The 26,503-nt window shown below is 45.6% G+C and overlaps 1 protein-coding gene across 1 annotated transcript in view; it reads right to left on the minus strand.

Moving 5' to 3' along the window:
• Window positions 1-1,531: 1,531 nt before the first annotated feature.
• B3GNT7 (UDP-GlcNAc:betaGal beta-1,3-N-acetylglucosaminyltransferase 7) overlaps window positions 1,532-26,503 on the minus strand; it is a 56,722-nt gene continuing 31,750 nt past the window's right edge. Inside the window, exon 2 of the mRNA XM_085635732.1 lies at window positions 1,532-8,139. Within this exon, the coding sequence (XP_085491858.1) occupies window positions 6,966-8,139 (1,174 nt within the window). The 3' untranslated portion in view covers window positions 1,532-6,965. The remainder of the gene's footprint in view (window positions 8,140-26,503) is intronic.

Consider the following 26,503-nt stretch of genomic DNA (forward strand, 5'->3'; position numbering starts at 1 on the left):
TGCTATTCTGAGTTCAAACTTTAAAAATTCATAACCCCGGTTCCCCATATTGGACTTTTGTAATGTTTATATCATTTTGTTTATTACATTTTAGTCAATTCTTCTAACTCAGTTTAGTATTTTTATTGCTTTCCCTTTTGCCCTTATTACTGTTTTGGTACTGCCTAAATACTCAACACATTGCCCTAAGTTAAGTCAGTCTGCTCTGTGCCACAGCTACCAGGGGGTGAGCTCACGTCAATTTACTGACTTTAGTGATTGACCCTGACAAGAACTGTGATTATTCATTGAGGTGAGTAGTGGCTATACCCCAAAAATACCTGAATAGGGACAGACTTGTAAAGCTGCAGTAACGAAGGACTCTGATCACCTCACTTGGCTGGCTTGAGCTCGGCTTCAGAGAGGCAAGGAACCCTGTGATCTTGGACACCCATAAAGATGCCAGCAAGCATGCAAGAAACCTAAGCGACTGCCACTAAACAGTGACGAATACTACTGCACATGTAACAACACCCAAGAGAACACATTCGAAGGATTCCCTTCCATACACCTGACCCAGCACATATATGACGTATGGTTAGCGGTCACACCGCTCATACCTGAAACACCCCATCCAACACTGAAATAGAAACCTTTCTGCGATGGGCACTCGAAACCCACGAGGAACGGTGACTAAAAGTGCTAAGAGGCCATACAAATAGCATAATGTGTGCTATACAAATGCTGATAACATAACATAAATTACAGGTTAAGCAGTGGTTTATTCTTCAGTGCATAAATGTCTGAAAATATCCATGTGTATCTGAAGACATATGCACTTAGAGCCTGGTTACAAGTATAGCTCGTATTTATCACCCCTGATAAATAACGATAAAACGGAGTGCGTTATTAAACGGGTGTAATAACTACCACCTATTATGAATTTATGGAAAATAACATGCAGATCTTGTGTCTAATGCCCCAAAATCCGCATGATACGGTAAATATTGTATGTTTTACCCTGTTACATTTACACAGGTTTGGCCTTTCGAAATGTAACTAATACGAGTTAATTTAAAACATCTGATAATTATCAGATGCATTAAACAAAACAAAACTCGCAAGTCCGTCCCAAGGGCTTTATGCATGGGACAAATTAACCGCCCACCTTGTAATCAGGGCCATAGATATTTTCAGTTTTTTTCAACAATAGCACACTACTACATCTCCGTTTTCAGTTCTGAGTGAAAGTAGTTCACCCAGGCAACGTTTTTTCTCAGCATTCTAGGATTAGTTGCGCTGTTGCTCCCATTATAAAATCTGCACTACAAGTCCCAGAATGCAAAGAGACATTCTAGAATGAATGCGCTACTCAAGCATGGACCTCGGAAATCGGACAGCTGTGTTAGTTTTGCACGGTTTCTTGACACATGGATGTATGTGGACATCCCGTAACCACTTACCAAACACCCTGTACCTCACATATAATTTATATCTGTATACATTTAATTACAGCTCACAGTTTTGATTTAAAACAAGGAGGCACTCTTGGTGATTTTTCAAGAATTTTATTCAGAAACTAAAAACTGTAGGATTCGACCACATTTATTTGTACAGTTCCCATTTTTTGGTACAGACTTGATTTGTCTGAACAGGCCACCAATATATATATATATATATACATGTATTCACTATGTACAGTATTTACAGATGTGCAGAAGATACTATAAATATATTGACAGCGACTGCATTTGTATTTCTTTATATACAATCCCTGGGTTATAACGATGCCCCTTAGGCCCTGCCCTGGTCTTCCTGAAGGGCATCAGACAAGGTCACCTGTCCTTCATGGTTTGTTACTTACTGGTACCTTCATGACTCCTGGGGCATCTTTCTCGGCCCACCCCTTGCATCATGAGGTCCAGAGACAGACATGAAACCAGAAGGCACGCTTACACTCACACGTGGTGTTCACTGTGATGGTGGGCGCACGCACAGTACCAACCACAAGAGTCCAGACACTGATGTAGCAATTCTAACCAATCACGGTGAACATGAGTAAATACATCAATCAGTGCCCCAGTGGGCTGAGTAAACCAGCAGAACTCGCCAGTGGCTGTAGAGGCCTTTTCATCTATTATTTATAAGGAACTACTGACCCACCACCAACCCAGCGCCCTCAGAAGTGGGCACAATTCACGTGCAAATTCCAGCTGGCCCGTTGCAAATGGTTCCTACTGGTCCAGTCGCTGGCATGCGGATTGTGGGTCATTCACTCACAGGCTTTGAAGTCAATTCCTGTTGCTCCCTGGAGCTGGTGTTAGTGTCTATTGATGTCTTTTGGTTTCAGAGGATATCTTTTTGTAAATGGAATCATTTCTCTTTTTCTGGTGGACACGACTAGCCTTGTGTCCATATTCCAGAACAACGACAGTTAGAAACCATTTGCAAATGGTCAAAAGGAATTCCCACCGTGGATATTACAGAATTCACATCAACCGTGTGTCTTTACAGTACATAGAAATTGGCACCTCTAGAATAAATAACCCCCCTTCTGGATTTTATTATTAGAGTTGAATCCCCGCTGTTCCTAAATCACTGCAAACTTAAGTCATGCCAGTGGGAGTTGTCTAAGATCGCACTTGGTTTCTGGCGCAGAGCCGGGACATTTTCAAACCACCCCATCCTCAGAATACCTAGAGACAAAACCCAGGGCTCTCTCACGGTACAATGGCCTCGGTGAGATATCTGCTCGTTTGGTCATAAAGCAATATTTGTGTTGTTAAGCAAGTTTGAGGTTCTGTTGAGGTCTGTGAGGGTTTGAGGGTGTAAGACTAAGAGTGAGACTTTAACACTCTGCAGATCAAACTCCACACTAATCAGTACTCTGAAATGTATCTCTTTATGACAGGACCTGCCTGTAGAGACTCTCCCTGTTTCCCATCATGCACTAGGGTTAAACTGAGCGGCACAGAGTGTGTCCAGGCCTAAGTTTGCTGCAGTGGTGTGGAGTCCGGGAGACACGGCAACTCCGCAGAAGAAGCAGCGGCAGCCTCAGAGTTCATAGATCAACTTTTATTCGTGTGTGAAACTCACAATTCATGACCATCTAGTCATTTATTTGGAGGTTTTTGTGAAACGAGCTGGTGGTGCAATCCACGCTGACTGCTAGTGCACGCCCTAACAAGAAGACATGTGATGATCTTGTTTGCAGTCTCAGCAGAGAGGCCAAGAAATGCATGTGAAGTTGCGTGCTGGATTGAAATGCGAGCAGCTATGCCTGAGCCCCAGCGGCCTCTCATTGGCCTTCAACTACCGCCGATTATCACAGACGCCCATAATTACATCACACCGATAGCTTTACGAAAAGGGGGTGGATTGGCTGACGCCCAAACCTTTTTAACCAATCAGCATCAGGCTCATTGACATTGTGAGACTGTGGGCTTTCCAAGAGGATATGAAAGTAGATAAGCCCCCAGTGCCTTCCCTTCTCTGCTTCTGCCCCTTCCTTCATGGCCCCTCTGAGTTGGGGTAGCAACGGCTGTGCAAAGGATAGCAAAGGCAGACCAGGTGTTGCTGTTCGCAAATTCCCATCCCTTCACATTTAGATGGCCATAATAAATAACAACTCACAGTAACTCAGTACGTAAAACATATCACACCCCAAGAAATGCAAAAGTATTACAGAAAAAAACTAACATTCCACAGAATTAGTTAGTATAGGGCAACGTTTTGTTCTTTAAGTCACACCAGAATTATTTTAATCACGTTTGGCTGAACGACTTGTGGGACCCAACCACTTGTGAGCAGGCCTCGAGTCATGACTTCATTTCCGGTTCCCACAAGAGGTGCATTCTCCAGAAAGAGGGGGCGTGCTGGACCATCAGTTTGTGAGAGGTTCACCCACTTCCTGCTCATCCTTTCACGCAGAAGAATTGATAACGTCACTCTACACTCCCTTTCAAACATGGCGTGCAGATATAAGGCTAACACTGTTTTAACCAACTTTCTTGGACTTTGAAGACAGTGACAAGAGAGTAGCGACCAGGAGCGCACACGCATCTCACGTACTGCACACACCCTTCACAAATTCAACTTCACAGGCGGCAGAGCGGAGGTACACAAATGGACCAATCAGGCGTCTCTCTCTCTCCCCTTCTTCCGGCCTCCAGTAGAAGGAAGGATTCTGGGAAGGCAGACACAAAAACTGGAGGTAAATTCCCCCTTCGTATACTTGCTATGGTGGCCTCTCCAAGCCAAACCCTCCTGGTGTTCTAGGCTTTTCTATTTCAGAAAAAAAGCGAATTGTCTCGCTGGATAAATTTAAATCCCCAAATTAGATACAAACGCCAGTGAAATGTATAAAGTAACGTATGTAAAAAACTAAACAAGAAATGTAAAACGCCACATTATTTTTAAATCACAGCATTATATTAGTTGATTATCATACTTAAACCTCAATTTTAAAATGGTTAAAAAATATATATATATTGAGATGTGGCATCTCTCCTGCAAGCGCCATTCCAAAAGTGTACATGTTGATTTTTATAGTTTTAGCTATGAACCTAAACTTGGTTACATTTATATTTGTTTATGGATGTACACTGAAAACCAGAACGCCTGAAAATGTTGAAATAATGTTCTGTGGCTTTGCAGGGACGTGCTGGTGAGTTTGGTGGGCATCTCTATGCGAGGTGCGTCGCACGTTCACCCTGTAGGTGTCATATCTATGGAAGCCTTATGCATAGAATACTTCCCTCACACATGTGTTGTGCCAGAATGCTGAACCTAGATATCCACTATTTTTCTGATACTTAATTTGAATTTGCCTTTGAGCGTTCTATATTTGATGTCCAATTAGGGCGGCCATCTTGAATGGAGCCAGGGGACGTTGGAAAGATATATCCCTGGATCAGCCTATCAGAGATAAGGGCTACTTGTCTTCATCTTGGGATGAAAACTAGGCCGGGGCTGAGTTTGCGGAGTTCCCCATTCGCCCTATGCTGTAGAATCAGTACGAACAGCATCACGTGCAGTGCAAGAGGGTGCCGCTTCTTTCTCCCACTCAACGCGAACGGAAGGTTTCTCAATGCCAGTGGTAGTGACCATTCACGACCGCATGCGTTGAGAAATCTCGCCGGGAGGTGGTCTCGCGTAAAGTTGGTGATCGAGGAAGAAACTCTGCCCTTTTTCGGATCTCCGCGTGCTGCGCATAGTGCGGAAAACTCCGGCCCCTATTGTGGACACATTATTCCACTAAGCCACCAAGCATTCCAGATACAATCCTGGAGTCAGGAGTTGCAGTCAGAATCTAAATGTCTCTCTGGAGATAATGTGAGGACGAGGACATTTTGAATCTTGCTGATTGAACACTTACGTTAGAGACGGTGCACACGTGCTGTCGCACAAGGTTCTGGAGCACACACACAACACACTCTTTCACATCTGGTTTTCCAATACAGCCATGCCATGGAAATAACAAAAACAAAGGAAAAGAGGAAGCAGGAAGGAAAAGAGAGGTCAGGGGTCATTTCCTCCACCGTGCATGTGCGCCGTCATTCTTGGCGTGCTGCTATCAGCAGTCGCCAACTGCCCTCCTTTCCCAGATCCTGTTTGATTAAATATGTGCTCCAGGGAGCAGAGGAACAGAAAGAAGGCAAGACAGTTTGGGATTCACCAGAGCGGGGTTTGTGGCGGGTTTGAAGATGCGGGGATCGTGGGGCATATTATCAAGGAACGGCGATAACATTATCGCCGCTTTGCGGCAGGAAACTGCCGCTAAAACAGCGATAACGGGCTTGATAATATGCTCTAAAGAATTCCAATTGAAGCTCAGGTTAGCTGTCCTTCACATCTAACATGGGCTTCAATTGGAATTCCATAGAGCATATTATCAAGCCCATCATCGCCGTTTTAGCAGCAGTTTTCTGCCGCTAAAGCGGCGATAATTTTATTGCCTGTCTTTATAATATGCCCCCAAGTGCGCTTGGTCTCTGCTCAGGAAAGCCTTCATTCCGGTCTCTTTTCCTTTTCCTCCGAAATCTAAGTGGCCATCTTTCTTTCTAAGGATGATTTAATAGAATATTGGCAAAAAATTGCGGGGGTGGGGATGGCATCTCAACCACCGCTTGGGAAACCCCTATGCCACCCACCTCCTTCATACCTGCCCAGTGCACGTCAGCAGAGTCCTTACACATACAGGATAGGTCAACAAACCTATATAACGCTTCAGTACCTAGCTTTCAAGATAAAACAAACAAGCGCTATCGTACCCACACCAGGCGGCAATCACCCGTGTGTTTACAATTTAACAGAGTTCGGTGGCAATCGTGAGCACACCGGTCCATGTAAACATGACGAGGCATAAAAAAATAGTCCTTCAAAACTGGCAGGTGTGTTTTACACCTTTACCTTTTTTGTTGTTTTTTTCTTAAATAAAGTTAAATACATGTAAATAAAGGAATTCCTTTTACAAAAATATATCTTATTTTTTTAAAAAAAAGCAAAAATTAGATTATGTTTTGCTCAAAAGTGACAGGTGTGCTGATATCCACAGTCAAATTGGTAACTAATTTTAAGTTACTGCTATTTTTCTACTTCGGTAGCCATCCCTTATTGGAAAAAAAAAACGAAAAAACTTTTTTTGGGGCCCCCAAACCAGTCCGGGACCATGCTTCAGTCCAAAAAATATTTTTGAAATTTCCAGTTCTTCAGCCATCTCTCGCTCACTTAGAAGGACTCTACATTTCACTGTGGTGAATTTGGTCCATTTCTCCCAATGTGCTGTTCGCTGATCCGACTTCTTGTTGCAAATCGCTGTATGCCAGCCTGGAATCAACAAAAATTGAGGAAAGAAAGGAGGGATTAACGGGATGGATCCAGGAACAAAATCCTTTGTTGATATCAGCAAAATCTCCAACAAGTATGAATCCCCCCATCCTCTGTCTGAACGTGCATTACCAATACCGCCCTCCTCCATTCAGCAGCTACTGAATTGAGAGTTTTCTAGAACAGGTTAAGTTACTATGAACCAAATCCCACATTTCCAGAAGCTCATCTGGGAGAAGTTTGTGGACCACCATCATGGCCCGGAAGAAACATGGTTCCTTGTTCATCTTGCTGTTCTTGTTTCGCGCGATGCCAAATGTCTTAAAGCCATCATGGAATATGGGATTCACCTTTAGAACCTCGAGACACATCCCTAAAAACACATCATCAATGGGGTAAAGTTCCAGGCCCTCGGAAGCCTTATATAATCGTTTGGCCAAGGGCCCGTCCATCAAAAACCCACCACCACCAGCATAGGGTGGATATAGGGTATTGTGATAGAGTGCATTAGGGATGTAGTACTTATTGTCTTTATTCCGAATGGGCCGCGCTTTATAGAGGACGTCACCAACAAAGAGGTCTTTAACCAAATTCCCCTCTAAGTATTCTAGGACGTTGGTGGGGCTGACGTAAACATCATCGTCCCCTTTGAAGATGTAGCGTACATCTTGGCAATAAATGGAGAGCCACTTCAGAAAGTGCACTTCCTTCAAAGTCAAGTTGAAAAAGGTGTCAAGGAAGTCCCACTGAAGGATATCACCATAGATTAAATTTTCATAATATAGGAGCTTTTGGTAATTGGCTTGCTCCTCCTGCTTTGAGGCCTTCCCCAGAAGGAAGAGTGTCTTCACAGTTTTCCCACCGATAACCTCATTCTTGCCCCAGGTCTTCCGGATGGCTTCTCTTCGGTCGTGCTGTGTGATGATCGACTTCACCACAATCAGCAGATCAATTTTCCCGCTGCATTTCTCTGGATGGTTAATAAGTATCGGGAAATACCTGCAGTGCCGGTAAAGGATGAATTGCTGGAAATTTGGCTCTAGTGTCTTGAACCAGTCCAACTTTGTGAGGTTTGCGTTGGCAGTGCAGTTGATAGTTGTCACATCCCAAGCCTGGACTTGCTGCTCTGTCACTGGTGGCATTTCCGTGCCTGTTGTATCAGGGTTGGGGTTCCAGAAGGTGTCTGGAAGTGCATTCCTCTTCTGAGCTTGCACTGTATCGTCGGTGAAGACGGTCTTCTCCTGTTCGTCGGGAGAGGAGCCCATTTGCAGGACAGTAATGGTGACCGCCAGTACGAAGGAAACGGCAACCGTCCTATAGATGTTCTTCTTCCTGTGAGTAAAGAAAGAAAATTTGGTGAGATTTCACATATCCTAATGTTTGAGTGCCTTAAAGGAACCAGTGGCAGAGACCAGTAACAGGAAAGAGCATAGACTTATCCATTGTAAGATTGTGTTAAAAAGGACACACCCAAAAGTAACATCCTCAAGCATAAACAGGTCTAGAATCCGGGAGCTTGACCTGAATGTTAGACTCTGACCTGTGACCAACTAAATCTTACTTTTGCTTACATTTTGTCCACCTAACACCCTTACCGGCCTCAGACTCTGACGTAGTAAGTGCTATATATACCCTTTGTTATTATTAGTATTGTTCTGTGTTTATAGTACATCACCCATACCAACATCCCATACATCTTGAACACAGCTGTCCAAAGTGGTCCATTGGTGGCAAATCCAATCTACAGTTTGACATTCACAGAAAATGTATTTACCTAGATTGCATCTTAAATGGATGCATTAACACAGTCTGGGGTTAGCTGGAAAAAAGATGGTAGATCGGGCCATCATGGTGACCCCTAATCTAGGACGTAGGTTAGCATAGAACAAATGTCCCACATTTTACACACAATACCTGCAGCTCTTGTCTATGGAACATCATCTTATTCATAATCATATTAAACCTGTTGACCTAATATTATTATTAACCCGTTGTGTGCTCATGACGAGCTCAGCTCGTCATGAGTCACAGTGGAGCTGCGCTCATGACGAGCTGAGCTCGTCATAACGGCCGCGACCCGCCCACGCGCGATTAATTCCCCACCTGTGCGGAAGAATAAATGAGTGGGCGGGGTCGTGACGAGCTCAGCTCGTCATGAGCACAGCTACACTGTAAGTCTTGACGAGCTGAGCTCATCACGAGCACAGCGGTGCCGCGGCCCACCCCGCACCGCGGGGGAATTACCCCCACAGGGAAGGTGTTAAAGAGACACCAGAGAAGGGAGTATGAAAATAACCATGGGTCACAGCCAATCCATACGGCTCATTGGTGTTTCCCTTAGGTCCATCAACACAGGTTGTCCTTGAGATGGCCCATACCCTGGGATGCTTGTGGTCCCATTGGCCAAATGGGTTGGCACACTTGTGAAGGGGGGTGCTGTCTCTGGACGCCAGGAACATATCTGAGCTTCCAGTGTTTGGTCTTCAGACATGCCCATCCAGGGCAGGTCTCATGATCCATATATGTGCAATAGGTCAGAACTGCTGCCTTGACACCGAACTCACTTTGATGAGTGGAGGACTTTATTTCATACATTTCTAAATGACAAACAATTGTGATTTGGGGTTTGGATCTGGGACATCTCAAAATAATGTATCAAAAATAAGAGGGGGTGGGGGACTGGGAGCTACCTCTGCTCCTGAGCTTAAGATAAATGCAAAAACTGGGGTGTCCCTGTTCCTGGTAAGGAGAGGAGAATGAAAGAGGTGTTTATGAAGGTTAGACAGATAGAGAGCGGCAATCAACAAGACGGTTTCATGTTGCCCTCACACATCCCAAGGGATGTCCTGCTTCATCAGAGGGCGGTTGCTCCCCGCCGGGTCGGCGCTGCAATGCCCTAAGGGACCCCCAGAGGGTCACTTTGGCGGAGATCTTTTCTTCTGTGACCCCCAGCTATTGCATTTACATCTCAAATTAATTAGCAAAAAAAGGTTCGCATGTCAGCGTTTAAACGGAAGTAGGATTTAATAAACAGAGATTTCGTCATTACAGCTAAGCTTACCCTATCAACATTTTTTCATTTGTTCATGTAAATGTTTGTTTGATTTTGGTCATCCCAGCACCAACATGTGTTGTCTTTCATATATGCTATGTTATGTTATGTTGATTTGTATAGCACACAAATCACCCAGGAAGGTATTCAGACTTTTGGGCGGATGTGTAGGTGGGTGGACCCCAAACAACTTCTACAAAGAGACAGCTCTTCAGCTTCTTGTGGGACTCGTGAAGTGGGGAGGCGGCTCTGATGTGTTCAGGGAGGCCGTTCCATTTCTTGGGTGAGATGTACAAGAATGAGCGACCTCCAGTTTTACTTTTCTGGATCATGGCGTGTGTGCGAGTGAGGCAGGGCGTAGGCGTGTGGTGGGTTGGTGAAAGCGAACGCGGCTGTTCACGTATTCTGGTCCTGTGTTATCCTTGCATGTCGATCTATCTGGTGTTCCGAGGCAATCATTTGAATATCTTTCGCAGCAGGCATAGGCTGCGGAACCAGGAAGTGCACACTGCGTTGACTTGAGCCGTCATGTAGAGCTTGTCATCGAGGATGACCGCTAGAGTTATTGCGTGGTCTGTGGATGTTGGTCCTATCTCCGACGGACACCTGATGGAGTCCCATGAGGGGGTCTTGTTGCCAAAGATTACTGATCCCGTCTTGCCGGAGTTGAGCTTGAGGCTGTTGGTTCGCATCCAGTCTGCTACCATGGCCATGCAGCTGGTGAAGTTGGTTCTGGTGGTGGCCGTTGACAAAAATAACTAGTCCTAAATTCACCCTGAATCCTAGAGGTCAGGGTGCACCCGATGATATGAAGCATGACACTAATAGAGTGTGCGAGGGTGATTTAGATTTAAAAAAAAATGATTTTTTCCTTTCCCACCCGTATCAGGTGGTGTTCAGGTGTGGCGGGCAACTCTCCTCAACACATTGAGCATCATGAGATCAGGAGACCTACCCTGGTGGTAATAACACCCTTGGGGCAGCACATTATCATGAATAGGGCGCACTTTCCCTATTTCCGCCCAGTGCACCACTTTGAAGGCGCACCGTGGTGCAAACAGGAATGGCGCCCTCTATTAGTAATGGGTTTCTCAACATCTTAATGTCCTGAAATTGTTGTATAAGGTGTAATCATTAACATAACACTTGTCACCCTCAAGCAACCATGACAAGAATTGTGTCCTATCAGGCGGCGCAGGTATTTCTGTTTTTAATTTCAGAAGAGGGACATGCAATGTGGTATACACAAATGTATATCACAAACCCTGGCTAATGACACACATCTGGCGGTGTAACGTCACAATGAAACTAAATAAATATGCTGAAGGAACGGTGTGAGGACATTCCAAGGTGAACCACTGTTTACTTTGCACAGGTACAAATTCAACTTGTCAATTGGTGATTGTTTATTATGCACTCAATGTAAAGGTCTCTGCAATGGCTAGATTGTTTCCTCGTTGCATACCATGTAGATATCTTTCCAATATATGGCATTTACGCAGCGAATTACACATTCACGAGCATTCTAGTTAAAGGCTGTTCACAAAACGTCCTGGAAATATAGTCTGAAATGTAGTACAGCTCTTGGAATACATGGACAGCTTTTTTTTAGGAATTCTTAAACTCTCCCGTGAATATTCCTGTATGTCTGTGCAAATTGTAAATCATATGTACTCAAATCTGTAACTATATGTCAGAAGTGCAACCGTTGTACAATTCCGAAAGTGCAGATGTCAAATAAAAGTGCGTGTGCTCTTACATTTCGTTTCCTTTTTTTCTCCACCGGGGACCTATTTTCCACCCTGAGGTAGCCCCTCCTCATCTACACCTGCATTATTTTTTAGGGTGACCCCACTCCCATTTTGAAAATGTATTTGCGCTTGTACTTTACAAAACAGCATTTTGTGGGATTTAGAGCAGGAAACTACTTGGGGAATAATTCAGCAGCTTTGCAGGCACTAACCAGCTTTACCGGCGGACCCATCCAGGACTTACCACGAGCCCGCTCACACAACTAGCCTTGCTCACACAACTGGCCTTGCTCACACAACTGGCCTTGCTCACACAACTGGCCTTGCTCACATGTAAATTTGACCGAATTTGAATTTGAGCACATCCTATGTGTGAGGGTACAAAGCACCCCCCCCCCCTTCTCCTTTTTGGGCATCAAAGAATGGAGAGTTTCGCTGGCAGGAGGTGTGGTGCAGCAGCCCGAGCGGCTGACTTCAGACCGCGGGGCTCACGGTTCGATTGCCGGCGGCAGCTCAGCACCATGTGACACTGGGCAAAAGCTCACTTTATCTCGCCAATGACTCCCAGCGCCTTGAAACCTTAAGGGGGGATGGTCGCGCTTTATAAATAGGATCTATTGTTATTAATGATGCTATCTGCGCTAAAAGAAATGAAGTACACAAAATGTTTTTTTTTAAATGTGACTCTTTGCCAGTGGATGGTCAGACGCCACCACCTTCCAGTGCTTTGATCACGACCACTGTCATCCCACCAAAACGATCCTTCAATGTCACAGGCTCCTTCAAATGACCAAACATAATTTTCACAAAGAGCTATAATTCTGAGATTTTAATATTCCTTTCTGCGGCTTCATTTGATATATTTATCTCCAGTTCATTTTATTTTTAAAAAATGCGATGCAACTATTGTAACTTTATTGCACAGGGCAAAGGGACAAAAATCGACCCCAACCAATATGGGTTTGAGTGACCCAGTTTTAGCTCATTTATTCTTCCAGTAGTTTGCTTTTCTCACCTCATTGAGGTGTACTATCTTGTTAATGTGCCAACATCTGTACAGGCTTCAAACAGGGCAAATTTATAACATGTTTGGGAGTAATCTGTGTTTGTTGTTAAAGTTGTGTTTAAATGAACCAGCTTTTGTGTTAGGTCAATATTCAGAGCTTTTGCTTGAAGTGGCTAAAAGCGGGGGTTCCTCACTCTTTTTCTCGTCTGCTATGTCATACTGTTTTCCTTGCGGATTTTTATATGGTTTTCTTTTTCCCACCACTCAGGGGATCCTTGGAGGATGTCTTAAGACACTTTCATGCTGTTCCCAACTGAACCCTGCCTCTTTCCAGTTCTCTTCTTAACTTGACCCCGGGTGAAATTTAAATTACACCTGCATAATTTGCATAGTTTCAAGAATTTCGTGTTATGTAAAACTCTTAAAATTACAACCGTACACAACACCGTATAATTACATACCGTTCGTAGAAACATTTATCACGAGCACGCAGGAATAACACGAGTCACAGGAATGTGAGTGGCCATTGCCCATTCCATTTGTGTTTTTTGCACTATTTTTTTCCTCGAGATGCGTCCTCGCCTCAAACATTTACTAAAATATAGTGATAAATGATGGATTTGCCTTCCTCATAATTATACATCATTTTGCATTATTTTCCCAAAGTTCCACGTAATGACGAGAAAGCAAATTGTGTGGATTTTGCACACCCATACTCTCAACTACTTTTCAGTTTTCTAAAAGATGGTCAGACTCCTCCGTATCACACATTTATATTTCAGGTTAGGTACTCTTTATTAAAAACTTCAATATTATTTTTAAATTCCTATCATGCATTCAGTTGGTTTTCTCCCACTCTCCAGAGTCTTCCTTCTCTGGCTGCCTCCGAAGAGTCTTGTTCATACTTGTGCATCCCCTTTACTAGTAACACTCCTGCCGCACATTTAATACTTGCTAGAAGTAAACCCGTTGTTACCCTTTTATACAGAATGAGAGCATTTGGGGTAAATTTTGTCTAGAATAAGGTGTACGTTATTGCTGGCTGCGACCTATCACTAGTTAAGACACTACTGCCAAGTTCTGCTTTTCAGAATCATTTGGCATGTCTCGGTCCTAGGCACTGGGCCGAGTCAAAACTTGGCAACCATTTGAATTCCCAGATTGTGCTCATCTTTCGGTGTTTAAACAAAGGGTGCTCTGTGGGTGGAAGTTGTTAATTGGCACTTTTGGCCAGTGGCGGTCGCAGCCAGCTTTTAAACCGGCAGCTTCGTTTTAATGTTCGATTATAGCAACATAAAAGATTTACATAATGATAATCGAAACTTGGTGTTGCTGGAAGGAAATGTTGTGCATATGCTATTAAATAAAAATAGAGTGTATGTGCATCTCTGCAAATCCTCCACTTTACCTAAATACGATGGTCCAATGAAACCACTGAAGGCTACAGTTTAAAAAGAGAGTGAAACAAAGAAAGAGAGAGAGAGACATATATGTACAAGTAGACAAAAGAAGTGAGAAAGACATGTGCAACACATCTCAAGCTGAACACGAGACACAAACCGAGAGAAACAAAGTGGGGCGAGTCGGATGCCATGAGGGCAACGATCTCTTGCTCACACTGAGTCTTTCTCACTCTCAGGCCTGCGTTAATTTTCTCAAACAACTGCAAGATGTTTAGGGACTAGGCAGAGGAATCTCTCACCGTCGGTGGAGGTTCAATAACACTACTATTCGATATTTCACAAAGTAAAGACGCCTTTCATCCGTGTTTCCTATTTCAGTATTTCACTTACTCAGTGAATGTTTGAAAAGCAAGAAATTGGGCAGCAAGAACAAGGAGAGGCCAAGGTGCATCCAAACAAAGGGCAGAAACTTGGTAGAAAGTATAAATTTGTACAAGAACCCCCGGGGCAGACAGGAAAGACACATCCCTGGCCAGGGAGGGGCCTAATACTGACTTAGACATTTCTTAAAGAACAGTAGTGAAGGGTTTACAACAGTTACTGCAACCTTAGCCTACCAGACTCATATTATTGACCTTGGCAGCATGAAAGACTGAGTCATCCCAACTCGAACACAAGCCACACGACCTGCAATTTGCACACCAGTTTCTGTGGCAAAAACATCACTGGACAGTGTTGTCAGTCTTCAAAATGCCAGCCTGGACCAATTTTGTGTTGAAATTGTGAGCTTTGGTGATTTTGAGATTCAGAGCTCTTGGTTTTTGCTTTTTTATTGTGCTTTACAGTTTGTTTTATGTCAGTTTATAAATTGTTGTTTAGTTTTTTGACAGGCATCTCAGATTCCACAGAAACTTAGATAGGTATATTCCTTCAAATGAAATAAACTTTCGTAGGCTTCTTTTTCATGGAATTATTAATTATGAAATTACACTAATATCTGTTATTTGAGCACCAAGGGACAATGTGGGTGCTATACGGATGACAACATTGTTTTATTTGTTTAGCAAGATTCTAGACTCATCACACCTGATTCGCAAAAAAATAATAATTTACACCTTCTGTAAATTACATGCATGTATCGGTGTAAGTTACACTTGTTAACCATAGGCTGCTGCACAAAGCTTTCAAATTCCTCCTTGTAAACAGCGTTATCTAACACAGGTAACGAAAAGAATGCGCAAGTTACACATTTTCTAGGAAACAGGCATAAATTTGTGGCATTCACCAAACGAAACGTGCACCTGTTTTCTGAACCCTAGGTGTGCACAGCTCTACTCACTGTGTAGAGTAAAATGTTTAGAGCTACTACTTTTTTTTAATGTGACTTACAGTTTAAAATATTTTTCCAAACATGCCCTAGTATCTTAATGTCTCAGAAATGGGCTATGAGTGGCCACAGAGTGGGAATGTATCGACTTAACTCTTTAGATTCCCACCACTCCTCAGATAGCACTGCGTGACCCTCCACACTCAACTCCCTGATGGGCAAACCAGTGCTTAATTTGTAAAAAAAAAAAAAAAAAACGTGCCGGGGCACTCATCAGGAGGCCACTGCAGTTTGCACCACATATTGCCACTGTACTTACTCAACTACTTACCATCGCACTGCTACAAGTGCGACAATTCAGACTCTTCAAGGCTGCCAAAGCTTTAAGAATGGCCTGGGCAACAGGTATTAGTTGTTTTAATGTATATTGAATTAACAAACAACTGTTTTTCTGCTTATCTATACATTACACAAACAGTTCAGTGTTGTGGCAGCTGTCATAAGTGCAAGTTCCGTCAATTAAGTGCCGGTGCCGAGCACCGGAAACCGCCGGCTCAAATTAAGCACTGGGGCAAACACACCTTCAATTAACACAAAGACTCAATATCTAACCTTGTTTTCTCACAACAGCGACAAATACAAGCACATTAACTCATCCACAATGCAAAGCCACATACCTGCTTTGAACATACACATTAACACTTTATCGTCTCCAAACCACACACACAACAGGTTATGTTATGTTGTGCTGTGCTGTGTTGTGCTGCTCTGTACTGTGTTGTGTTAGGTTATGCTAAGCTATTTTTTGTTATGTTCACAGAGATTTGTAAAGTGCTGTATTGTTAATCAAATGGTCTTGGTGCACTGTAGTGATACAACTCAATCAATAATTGCTTTTCACTTCAAACAATGTAGGAATTCAGTTATAATGTTGAGTGAATGACAAAATAGCACATGACACAGAGTTAAAACAATTTAAAAGACCCAAAGATGTATTCATTTCTTAAAATAATGTAAGCTATTATTGAATTTGTTTCGGGTTCCAATGGAAACCACTTTTGCCCGTCTCCAGGTATTCAACCAGAAGGTTGTATAAATTTCTTCTCCAGACTAACAATTACCACAATATTGGGGCTCGGGTCTATAACGAGGGAGAGGGCCTTTAACAACCGGTATTGCCCAGGGCAGAAGGACTATAAGGCTATTAGAACATTCCACCCACTAAGGGTAGAATGTTCTAAATTAAAGAGAGAAACAGAAAGACAAACGTGGGAATGTTGGAGCGCCGGGCTTAGACCAGCCGTTATATGCCCGGAGCTACTCCATTGTCATCAATGGAGCTCTCAACTTTCCAATGTTCTAATATTACATATTTGAAATTGTGGCGCTAGAAAGCCTTTTGTACATCATTTTGAAAAAAAATATTCAGAATTCTTCCCAGCCCGCCTCAAAGCAGGCGGAGATAGCCTAAATGGGCGAATGGCAGTGCGTATTTATTCTCCATTCATTCATGGTAGCTCTACAAGCTGTGTCATTACAAGCGCACACCTTGCAAGCCTTCCAACCCCGCAAAACCTTTTCTTTCTATAAAAACAAAACGGCACTCTTCGCTGGCCACCTCTCCTGGGTGGTTTCCTCATTCAAGGGCTCTTATCTCTCTCGCATAATATAATGGGGTGTCTGTATTCCCGGCTGTGTCTCTGCTAGCTTCAAAAAATGCACGTTACTGGTTAATAATTGGACACATAAGTTCCCTTTTTGTGCCCCACCGGAACTTCTGCTGGTCAATAATATGATTATTAGTTTCACTTTACTCTAAACTTTTAAATTGTATTTTTTGAACAGCTTTGTGTGTTCTTAGTCAATAAAGGCAGTTGTAGTGCTGAAAAGTACAGTTTTGCCTGTGTCTTTAAAAGAATTGCCTTGACTTGCAGAGTGCGCTCGCTAAATTGCATGCGGCGTAAAATACCACCAAGCGGAAGTAGAAAGAAGCGTGGCTTCCTGCCAAGATTTGTCTGTGGAGATTAAGGTCGATCAAGGTGCAGGATGTGTGGCATGCTGCTGGGGCGTGTATGAAAAGCTGCTTGAAGACAGCTTGAGGCATGAGAAGAGGGCCACGGTCCTATGGCATTTAGGCGAATGTATGACGTTACAGCGAATGTATGACGTTACAAGGCAAACATTTACAACGCATGCCTTTACAACGCAGTTTTTATATTCGCAACATCCATTACAACGCATGATTTTACAACGCATGCCATCACACAATGCATTTTTAGAAACTACCTTTACAACGCATGTCACTAGAACGCATACCATTACAACGCACACCATTACAACGCATATTACTTTTAGGGCAACAGTAGGGTAAGTGTTGGATAGTGTAGGGGTAAAGTTTACTATTCCCACTCCAGTGAGTGCAAAAGTAGGGTAAGTGTTGGATAGTGTAGGGTTAAAATTACTATTCCCCATTACTTACCTTATAATGTGTTGTACTGGCATGCGTTGTAGTGACGCCTGCGTTGTAGTAATATGCGTTGTAATGGCTGCGTTGTAATGGCATGTGCTGTAAAGGATGTTGCGTTGTAATGTGTGTTGTAAAGGTGGTGCTTTGTAATGACTGCATTGTAAAGGTTGTTTCCCCATCCTAGGGGTGTGCCCCTTGTGTCATAACGGACTGTAGGTGCCACACTACAATCGCCTTCATTCGAGAATCACTGGGCCTTGTTTGGAAGACCGGCTAGTCCCCTCCCCTCCTGAGCTGCTTCCTCCAAAAAGGGTCTTGACAGGGAGCGCCTTCGAATAATGGAACTGTGAATGGTCTAATGAGAGGCCAAGCAGATCTGTATCATTCAATAAAGAATCTGACAGGCTTGTCTCCTCCAATAAGGGCGGCTAAAGCTCTGTGCCATAAGGACTCGAGCTGCACCTCACTGATGGAGCCATGGCAGGCACTCCCGGGAACACTTCGTTACTCACCCTAGACCACCCTGGAGCCCTCGCCTTAAAGAGAGGACCCTACAGACCTCACTGTGCCATAAGAACTCGAGCTACACCCCACTGACCTCACTGTGCCATAAGGACTCGAGCTGCACCTCACTGATGGAGCCATGGCAGGCACTCCCGGGAACACTTTGTCACTCACCCAAGACCACCCTACAGCCCTCTCCTTAAAGAGAGGGCACTCGGAGTGCTGACTACGAACCCCCCCACAAAAGAGTGGAATAAATGCCACAGCCAAACTTTCTTCTGCAAGAGGCACTGCCTGCTGGAAACAACGATTACAGTCATAACTGGTGGTGGGCGAAATGTTTATCACATTTTGAGAAATTCCATGCAATTTTTGTAAAATTACACTCTCAGGGTGAAATGTGGTGTGTCTGTTGTGAGCGCACTCTGCGTATAAAATTGTCTTGAGCAGAATGTTCTCTGTTCTTCTGCAAGAGGCATTGCAAACCTAGAAATCATTTCTGCAAGCAAGAAAAACCTCCTCAGTGCACCTTGCTTCTTAAAATTGCTAACCTGGCTGAAAAACTCAATGGCCACCAATGCAGTGTTGACAGCCCACCACAATCGGTTTTTTTAACAATGACGTGGGATTACAAACCAGAGTGGGCTCTGCAAACATTTGCCAGTGGTCCCAAATAGGTTTAGGGCAAGCCTGGACCCCAGCGCACGAGCGTCCTTCAAAGAAATGCGCGGCTATGGAAAATTAGGGCAGCCTGGGATGGGGTGGAATATATTTGTGTGTCCCACCCTACATTTGGAAAGCATTTGATGTATTTATGTTTATGACTTACATGTTTGCCAGGGCCGGTTCCGGTTCCCAGTCCGGAAGTGTTATTAGTGTAATAGTGAACACACCAGACAAGATTACGTTAGTGGCCCCGCCGTGCTACCTTACCAGCAATGATCACCCCAGGGCATCAGGCAGGGTTACCGATAGCAATTTGAAAAACCGGTTTCTTCAATCTGGAATGCTACGTAACAGCCGTTGCTGCTATTCTTGTGACACCAAGGCATTAATATTCATAATAAGTCTCCCCATCGCTACATGATTTCTCATTTAAATATTAGCTTTAAAAACATTTTGGAAATTCAAGCATTTTCATTCAGATGTTCTGTGAGTTCTGACAATGCACACATTTTCGTTTTGAATGTACCCTTTCCAATTTTGTTATAAAGAAATTAAGCAAAATAAAAGCTTTTTTCCTCCAAACATCAGCTCATGCGTTCGGAAGGATACATGCTTCGGTGTTGGTATGCATTTATTAATTTAGCACCCAACTCTGGTACCCAAAGAGTATTAGTGGTGAATTAATAAAGGGAAATATGAAATTAAGTCTGTTAGTTGGATTGAAAAGGATAGTGGGGGGACAGAAGAGGGGCAGTGTTTATTTGGAGATCATAGCATTAGGAGGAGGCTTGGGATGAGTAAAGGGTTTAAAAGTCTTGTTTGTGTGATCTGAATAGTAAAAGAGGTTTGAGACGATGCAAGGAGGGGTAAAGGCGGGAAGGGTTGTACTGAAGATCATAGTATCATAGAAAATCAGTATTTTCCTTCGTTTTCTCCCTCTTTATTCCTCACATTTCTTCCTTTCTCTGGGCCAAAAGTCTGATGATGAAAAATGTATGTGCGCACCACCTGCAAAGACAAACGGAGGACTAGAGAGACATGGCAGTCTTTGTTGGACACAGGAAATTTCCAGTTTATACACAGCTCAAAACTGCCGGTTTCGCCCTCTTCTAAGCACTTAGAGGTGTTGAAAACCGAGAAACTGACAGCATTCTTAACTCCTTAGCTGCCCAGACCTGGAACCACCCTAACCCCGCCCCCCACCCATGCATAAGGAATGGACCCCTCCAATCACAAAAAACTGTGCGCTCGCCCCAATTTCCCACCTGCTGAGCGTGTTAGCGGCCTGAAGTGCCACTTCAGCGCTTTACAGAACACCCAGGACTAATAAACGGTCACACATCTCATCCGGGCCCCCTGCCTGGGGGGGGGTGAATCTGCCAATATCACTTTCTTCGTTCTCCACCAGAACAGCATAGCACGACCGCACAATTCCCCCCCAGGCCCTGCCCGGCAGTGACCAGCCGTGGCCCAGTTCTAGCGCCCCCTGACGGGGGAGTCTTGGTGGTGACGCTGTGGGTAACCATGGGTGCTGGCGCACAGCCCTGCGGTGCAACAGACGCACAGGCACACACTGCCCTCTGTTTGTGCTGTCCACACACAGTGCCATTTTCCTATCAGTGGCATCGATCAGAGACATGAGTACACAAGGACAGCTTCCGCGTTCCCCCTCCCCCACACCCTCTCCTCACAGGATAGGTATTGACTCAGACGTACCTCACTCCTGTCTTCCGGCGGGGAGCCAGGCGCGCCGGGTCACACTGTGCGCAATGCGTGGCGCAGTAGCGACAGGTCTCATAAATGACGGGGATTGCCTGTGGTATGCGAGATTTCCACTGAGAGACAGTTTACCTCAAGGACGTGCGAGATAAAGACCTGTCACGCATCCAGCCTGAGTGCTCACAAGGCATTCCTGCTCCAAAGAGTGTCACGCAAGAAAACTGGCGTACGAAACGACCGACGACTACTACAGGAAGTCCACTGATACGAATCTACATGAGAATATTCTTTATAGTAAAAAATTACAGTCACCCCTTGTCACATGAGATGTGTTCGCTGGGCCGAGCTAGCAGTCCATCCGTCCTTGACAGACCAGGCAGAGCTAGCAGTCCATCCGTCCTTGACAGACTGGGCAGAGCAGTCAGTCCATCCGTCCTTGACAGACCAGGCAGAGCTAGCAGTCCATCCGTCCTTGACAGACTGGGCAGAGCAGTCAGTCCATCCGTCCTTCACAGACCAGGCAGAGCTAGCAGTCCATCCGTCCTTGACAGACCAGGCAGAGTTAGCAGTCCATCTGTCCTTGACAGACCAGGCAGAGCTAGCAGTCCATCCGTCCGTGACAGACCAGGCAGAGCTAGCAGTCCATCCGTCCTTCACAGACCAGGCAGAGCTAGCAGTCCATCCGTCCTTGACAGACCGGGCAGAGCCAGCAGTCCATCTGCCCGTGACAGACCGGGCAGAGCTAGCAGTCCATCCGTCCTTGACAGACCGGGCAGAGCTAGCAGTCCATCCGTCCTTGACAGACCGGGCAGAGCCAGCAGTCCATCCGTCCTTGACAGACCGGGCAGAGCTAGCAGTCCATCCGTCCTTGACAGACTGGGCAGAGCAGTCAGTCCATCCGTCCTTCACAGACCAGGCAGAGCTAGCAGTCCATCCGTCCTTGACAGACCAGGCAGAGTTAGCAGTCCATCTGTCCTTGACAGACCAGGCAGAGCTAGCAGCCCATCCGCCCTTCACAGACCGGGCAGAGCTAGCAGTCCATCCGTCCTTGACAGACCGGGCAGAGCTAGCAGTCCATCCGTCCTTGACAGACCGGGCAGAGCCAGCAGTCCATCCGTCCTTGACAGACCGGGCAGAGCCAGCAGTCAGTCCATCTCTCCTTGACAGACCGGGCAGAGCTAGCAGTCAGTCCATCTGTCCTTGACAGACCGGGCAGAGCTAGCAGTCAGTCCATCTCTCCTTGACAGACCGGGCAGAGCTAGCAGTCAGTCCATCTCTCCTTGACAGACCGGGCCGAGCTAGCAGTCAGTCCATCTGTCCTTGACGGACCGGGCAGAGTTAGCAGTCCATCTGTCCTTGACAGACCAGGCAGAGCAGTCAGTCCATCTGTCCTTGACAGACCAGGCAGGCACAGACAGAATGCTGGAGGTGGTGGTTGTGTTCGCAGCGCGCTGGAAGGGGGACCTCTCTGGTAAAAGTTTTATGGGGTCTCTAAGGGGCCTGTGTTGGCCCCAACAAAAGCCTCTGGTCTATTTAAATCCGGAAAACATATTTATAGGAACTGTGAGGGTGTCTGTTTTGAATTGCAAATGGGTCTGTTACCTGAAAGCTGAACCGTTGCGAGGTCTGTGTGGGACATACGCAACTGTGGAGGTGTCTGTGGGGGCCATATGGAACTGTGGAGGGGTCTCTGTGGGCCATACAGAACTGTGGAGGTGTCTGTGTGGGCCATATGGAACAGTGGAGGGATTTCTGTGGGCCATACAGAACTGTGGAGGGATCTGTGTGGGCCATACAGAACTGTGGAGGGGTCTGTGTGGGCCATACAGAACTGTGGAGGGGTCTGTGTGGGCCATACAGAACTGTGGAGGGGTCTGTGTGGGCCATACAGAACTGTGGAGGGGTCTGTGTGGGCCATACAGAACTGTGGAGGGGTCTGTGTGGGCCATACAGAACTGTGGAGGGGTCTGTGTGGGCCATACAGAACTGTGGAGGGGTCTGTGTGGGCCATACAGAACTGTGGAGGGGTCTGTGTGGGCCATACAGAACTGTGGAGGGGTCTGTGTGGGCCATACAGAACTGTGGAGGGGTCTGTGTGGGCCATACAGAACTGTGGAGGGGTCTGTGTGGGCCATACAGAACTGTGGAGGGGTCTGTGTGGGCCATACAGAACTGTGGAGGGGTCTGTGTGGGCCATACAGAACTGTGGAGGGGTCTGTGTGGGCCATACAGAACTGTGGAGGGGTCTGTGTGGGCCATACAGAACTGTGGAGGGGTCTGTGTGGGCCATACAGAACTGTGGAGGGGTCTGTTTATGCAATGGAAAACTGTGTAGGGGGTCTGTGTGGGGCATATGGAACTGTGGCGGGGTCTGTATGGGCCAAACAGAACTGTGGAGGGGTCTGTGTAGGCCATACAGAACTTTGGAGGGGTCTGAGGAGGTATCTGTGTTGAGCCGTACGGAACTGTGGATGGGCCTGTGTGGGCTATACAGAACTGTGGAAGTGTCTGTGTGGACCGTGCAGAACTGTAGAGGGGTCTGTTTGGGCAATGGGAAACTGTGTAGGGTGTCTGTGTGGACCGTTTGAAATTGTGGAGGTGTCTGTTTGGGTCATGCAGAACAGTGATGGGGTCTGTTTGGGTCATGCGAAACACCAGCGGGCTCCGTCTGGGGGACAGCTAAGTCTACATTGAGGGGACTTGGAACCATCCGTGTGCTCACAGCAGGGATACTGGGAGGGAACCCCTCGATAATTTCCAGTCCCCCATTCAAAAGGATGACGGGCTTGCAGTTAACATCACCTATAATCGCCTTGGTACCAATCCTTTAGGACATACACTAGGACAGTTTCCCTCTCACCTCATGCTTTTGGCTATTTAGTGTATCCTTCCGCCTTCCATGCATCCACTGGAATGCTCGAGGGACTATTTTACATATGAAAAGTCTACCAGATCACGCGGTTTGTCACATTCATTTCTTTATCTGATATAAGTATCCGAAAAGAAAGAGACACTGTTTGCTTCTATTTCCCCTGCCCTGGCAAGCGAAGAAGGCAGACTTCAACACATGACTGGCATCTGTGCATGCAGCACACGCAGCACACGCAAGAGCATTCGCGAAGGCCTGTTTTTACATGCATTGGCACAAGATGAAACCAGATTTATCCGCTTTGCCCATGCTTGCTCTCTGTGACACTGCATTTGAGTAAAAGGAGACTAGAGACAACATTGGAAGGAGGTGTCAGGACACTGGGAGAAATAAAAAAAGAACATGTTGGGTAGCAAAGCAGATGGTGGAAGACAATAGATGGAAATAAGCAGAATCCGAGAAAGATTGTAAAAGGGACGAGAGGAAGTGATGGGACGGTCACACCAAGGGCAGCAGATGTTCATGGGACGGCAATATTGATTAAACTTCTAAAGCGCTCGAATGCCAATGGCGTCTTGGCGCTAGTATCAATGAGTAGTCCTGGGACTAAGGCCTACTGGAAAGACTTGGCAACTTGGGCCAGAGAATAACCATGTTTTAAGCTCCTTCCCAAATCTAAGCAGGTTCGGCTGGCTTCTCAGAGCTTCAGGGAGATTGTTCCACAGCAGAGCTGTAGAATGGAAGAAACTCCTGCCGCCCCACTTCTCTCTTTTCATTTTGCGGACGATTACTGTCCTGGAGTTGGTTAATCGTAGAGCCCTGTTCGGGGTGTACCAGGAAATATTATTTTTGGGGTACGCTGGGGCATATCCATACAGGGTTTTATGAGCTAAGCATAGTACCTTGAGCTTGACTCTTCTTCACTGGAAGCCAGGGGAGTTCTCCAAGAGTCTCAGCCACAGACTTGAATTTGGGGAATTTTCTCAGAAGTCTTGCCGCATCATTTAGTAAAACTTGTCATTTTTTTCAGTGAACGCTGCTGAAGGCCAAGATGGAGGGCATTGCAGTAGTCCAGCCTCAAAGCACAAATGCTGTGACCACTACTTTTTTTTATTCAAAGGGAATGAAAAGAAGACTATTTCCTTCTTGCGCGGAAGAAAGAAACAGGAAGAAGGGAGTTTGATAATCTGAACATTAAAGGACAGATCAGAGTCAAAATTTATGCCAAGATTTTTGAGAGTGGAAACTGGGCGGAGGACAGGACCGAGTGTTCGAGGCCACCGGGATTGGTCCCAAGAAACCAGATTCTTACCAAAACAGAAGGACCTCTGTGCTGGCTGAATTCAGCATGAGGCTGTCCTCATTCATCCAAAGCTCAATGGCTGACATACAGCCCTTGAAAGAGTGTGCCGTCTCATCGATGTCATTCGTGATAGCCGCCACAATATGGGTGTCATCTGCATAGATGACTGGAGCAAAGCCAACGCACCGGATTGATTTTGTGAGTGGGGTCAAATATATGTTAAACAGCGTGGGGATCAGAGAAGACCCCTGGGGAACCCCACATGTCAGTGATAAACGCTTGGAGACCCGGTCGCCCAAGGCAACTGGTTGCATTTTCTATTGGAAAACTAGAAGATATTGGGGGAAAGCAGAAGTTGATGGAAAGGGATGGTGGCCTGCTGGGGTCAGCAAACCACTGTGTCTGTGATTGCTTTTAAATAAAGCGTAGCACATTTGGGATGCTTTTTGAGGTTTCATTTGTTAAGAGTAGGTTGCGGTCGTAGGACCACTGCCTGCCCTTAAAAAATAATTTCCCGGCCATTCGCATGTTCTCTCATTCTGTACGTGCCGGCGTGCTGTTGCAGTTCATTCTAGAAACTGGTGCGATAACGCGAGCTTCGTTCTACGCTTTCATTATTGAAGCCGTCGGCCTTACGCATTCGTTCTAGCGCCATACGTCCGTGGCCGGCAGCAGGAGGGGCGCAGGCGTAACATGCACCTTCTATGCTCTGCCACCCTCAGCTGCATGTGTGGTGTCAGCTTCTTTGAATACGATTTACGTTTCAACACTGTTATAAAGTGTTTTAGAAATGTTTAACTTTCCCCAATTATTCTAGGACTGGAGCCAGAACAGTACATTAGCCACCCCAGCTTCCACAAAAGCGTCAGACACACAGAGTCCAGTTGAAGCCGGACCAAGGGCTTTTCCGGTCTCTATCACACACATGCACCCATGCATGCACGTACACACACTCACTCTCTCAACCCAACATTGCCTTTCCTGCATCATCACACACAAAACACCCACCACACACAGCAAGTCGTCTTCTGGTATCTTGCCCAATTACACATACACAATCACAGTGACACACACACACACACACAGGAACACATCACAAAAACACACACCACGAGTACAGAAACTACACACATGGCAAACGTACTGTGCTCTCTTGCATGATTACACCGCCACACATTCACCTAGCTGTCAAGTGGTCGCTTTCAGCATCATATAAACACACACCAAGCCTTTCTCTGTCTCTTCCACCATCACACAAAGACACCAGCCCTCTGTGGTTTCCTGCCCCATCACACGGTAATTAATAATGTTCTTGCCCACTCTTTCCTATCAGAGGCACCAAGCCTTTCCCTGCCCTTCCTTCCTTCCTATCACAGAGACCCCAAACCTTTCCCTACCTCCCCTTCCTATCACAAAGGCACCAGACCATTCCCTGCCCCCCCCCCTTTACTATCACAGAGGCCCAAAGCCTTTCCTGCCCCCCCTTTACTATCACAGAGGCCCCAAGCCTTTCCCTGCCTTCCCTTCCTATCGTAGAGGCATCAGACCTTTCCCTGCCCCCTTCCTATCACAGAGGCAAAAGCCTTTCCCTGCCCCCTTCCTATCACAGAGGCAAAAGCCTTTCCGTGC

Source organism: Triturus cristatus, chromosome 11 (assembly GCF_964204655.1).
Source record: "Triturus cristatus chromosome 11, aTriCri1.1, whole genome shotgun sequence".
NCBI lineage: Eukaryota > Metazoa > Chordata > Amphibia > Caudata > Salamandridae > Triturus > Triturus cristatus.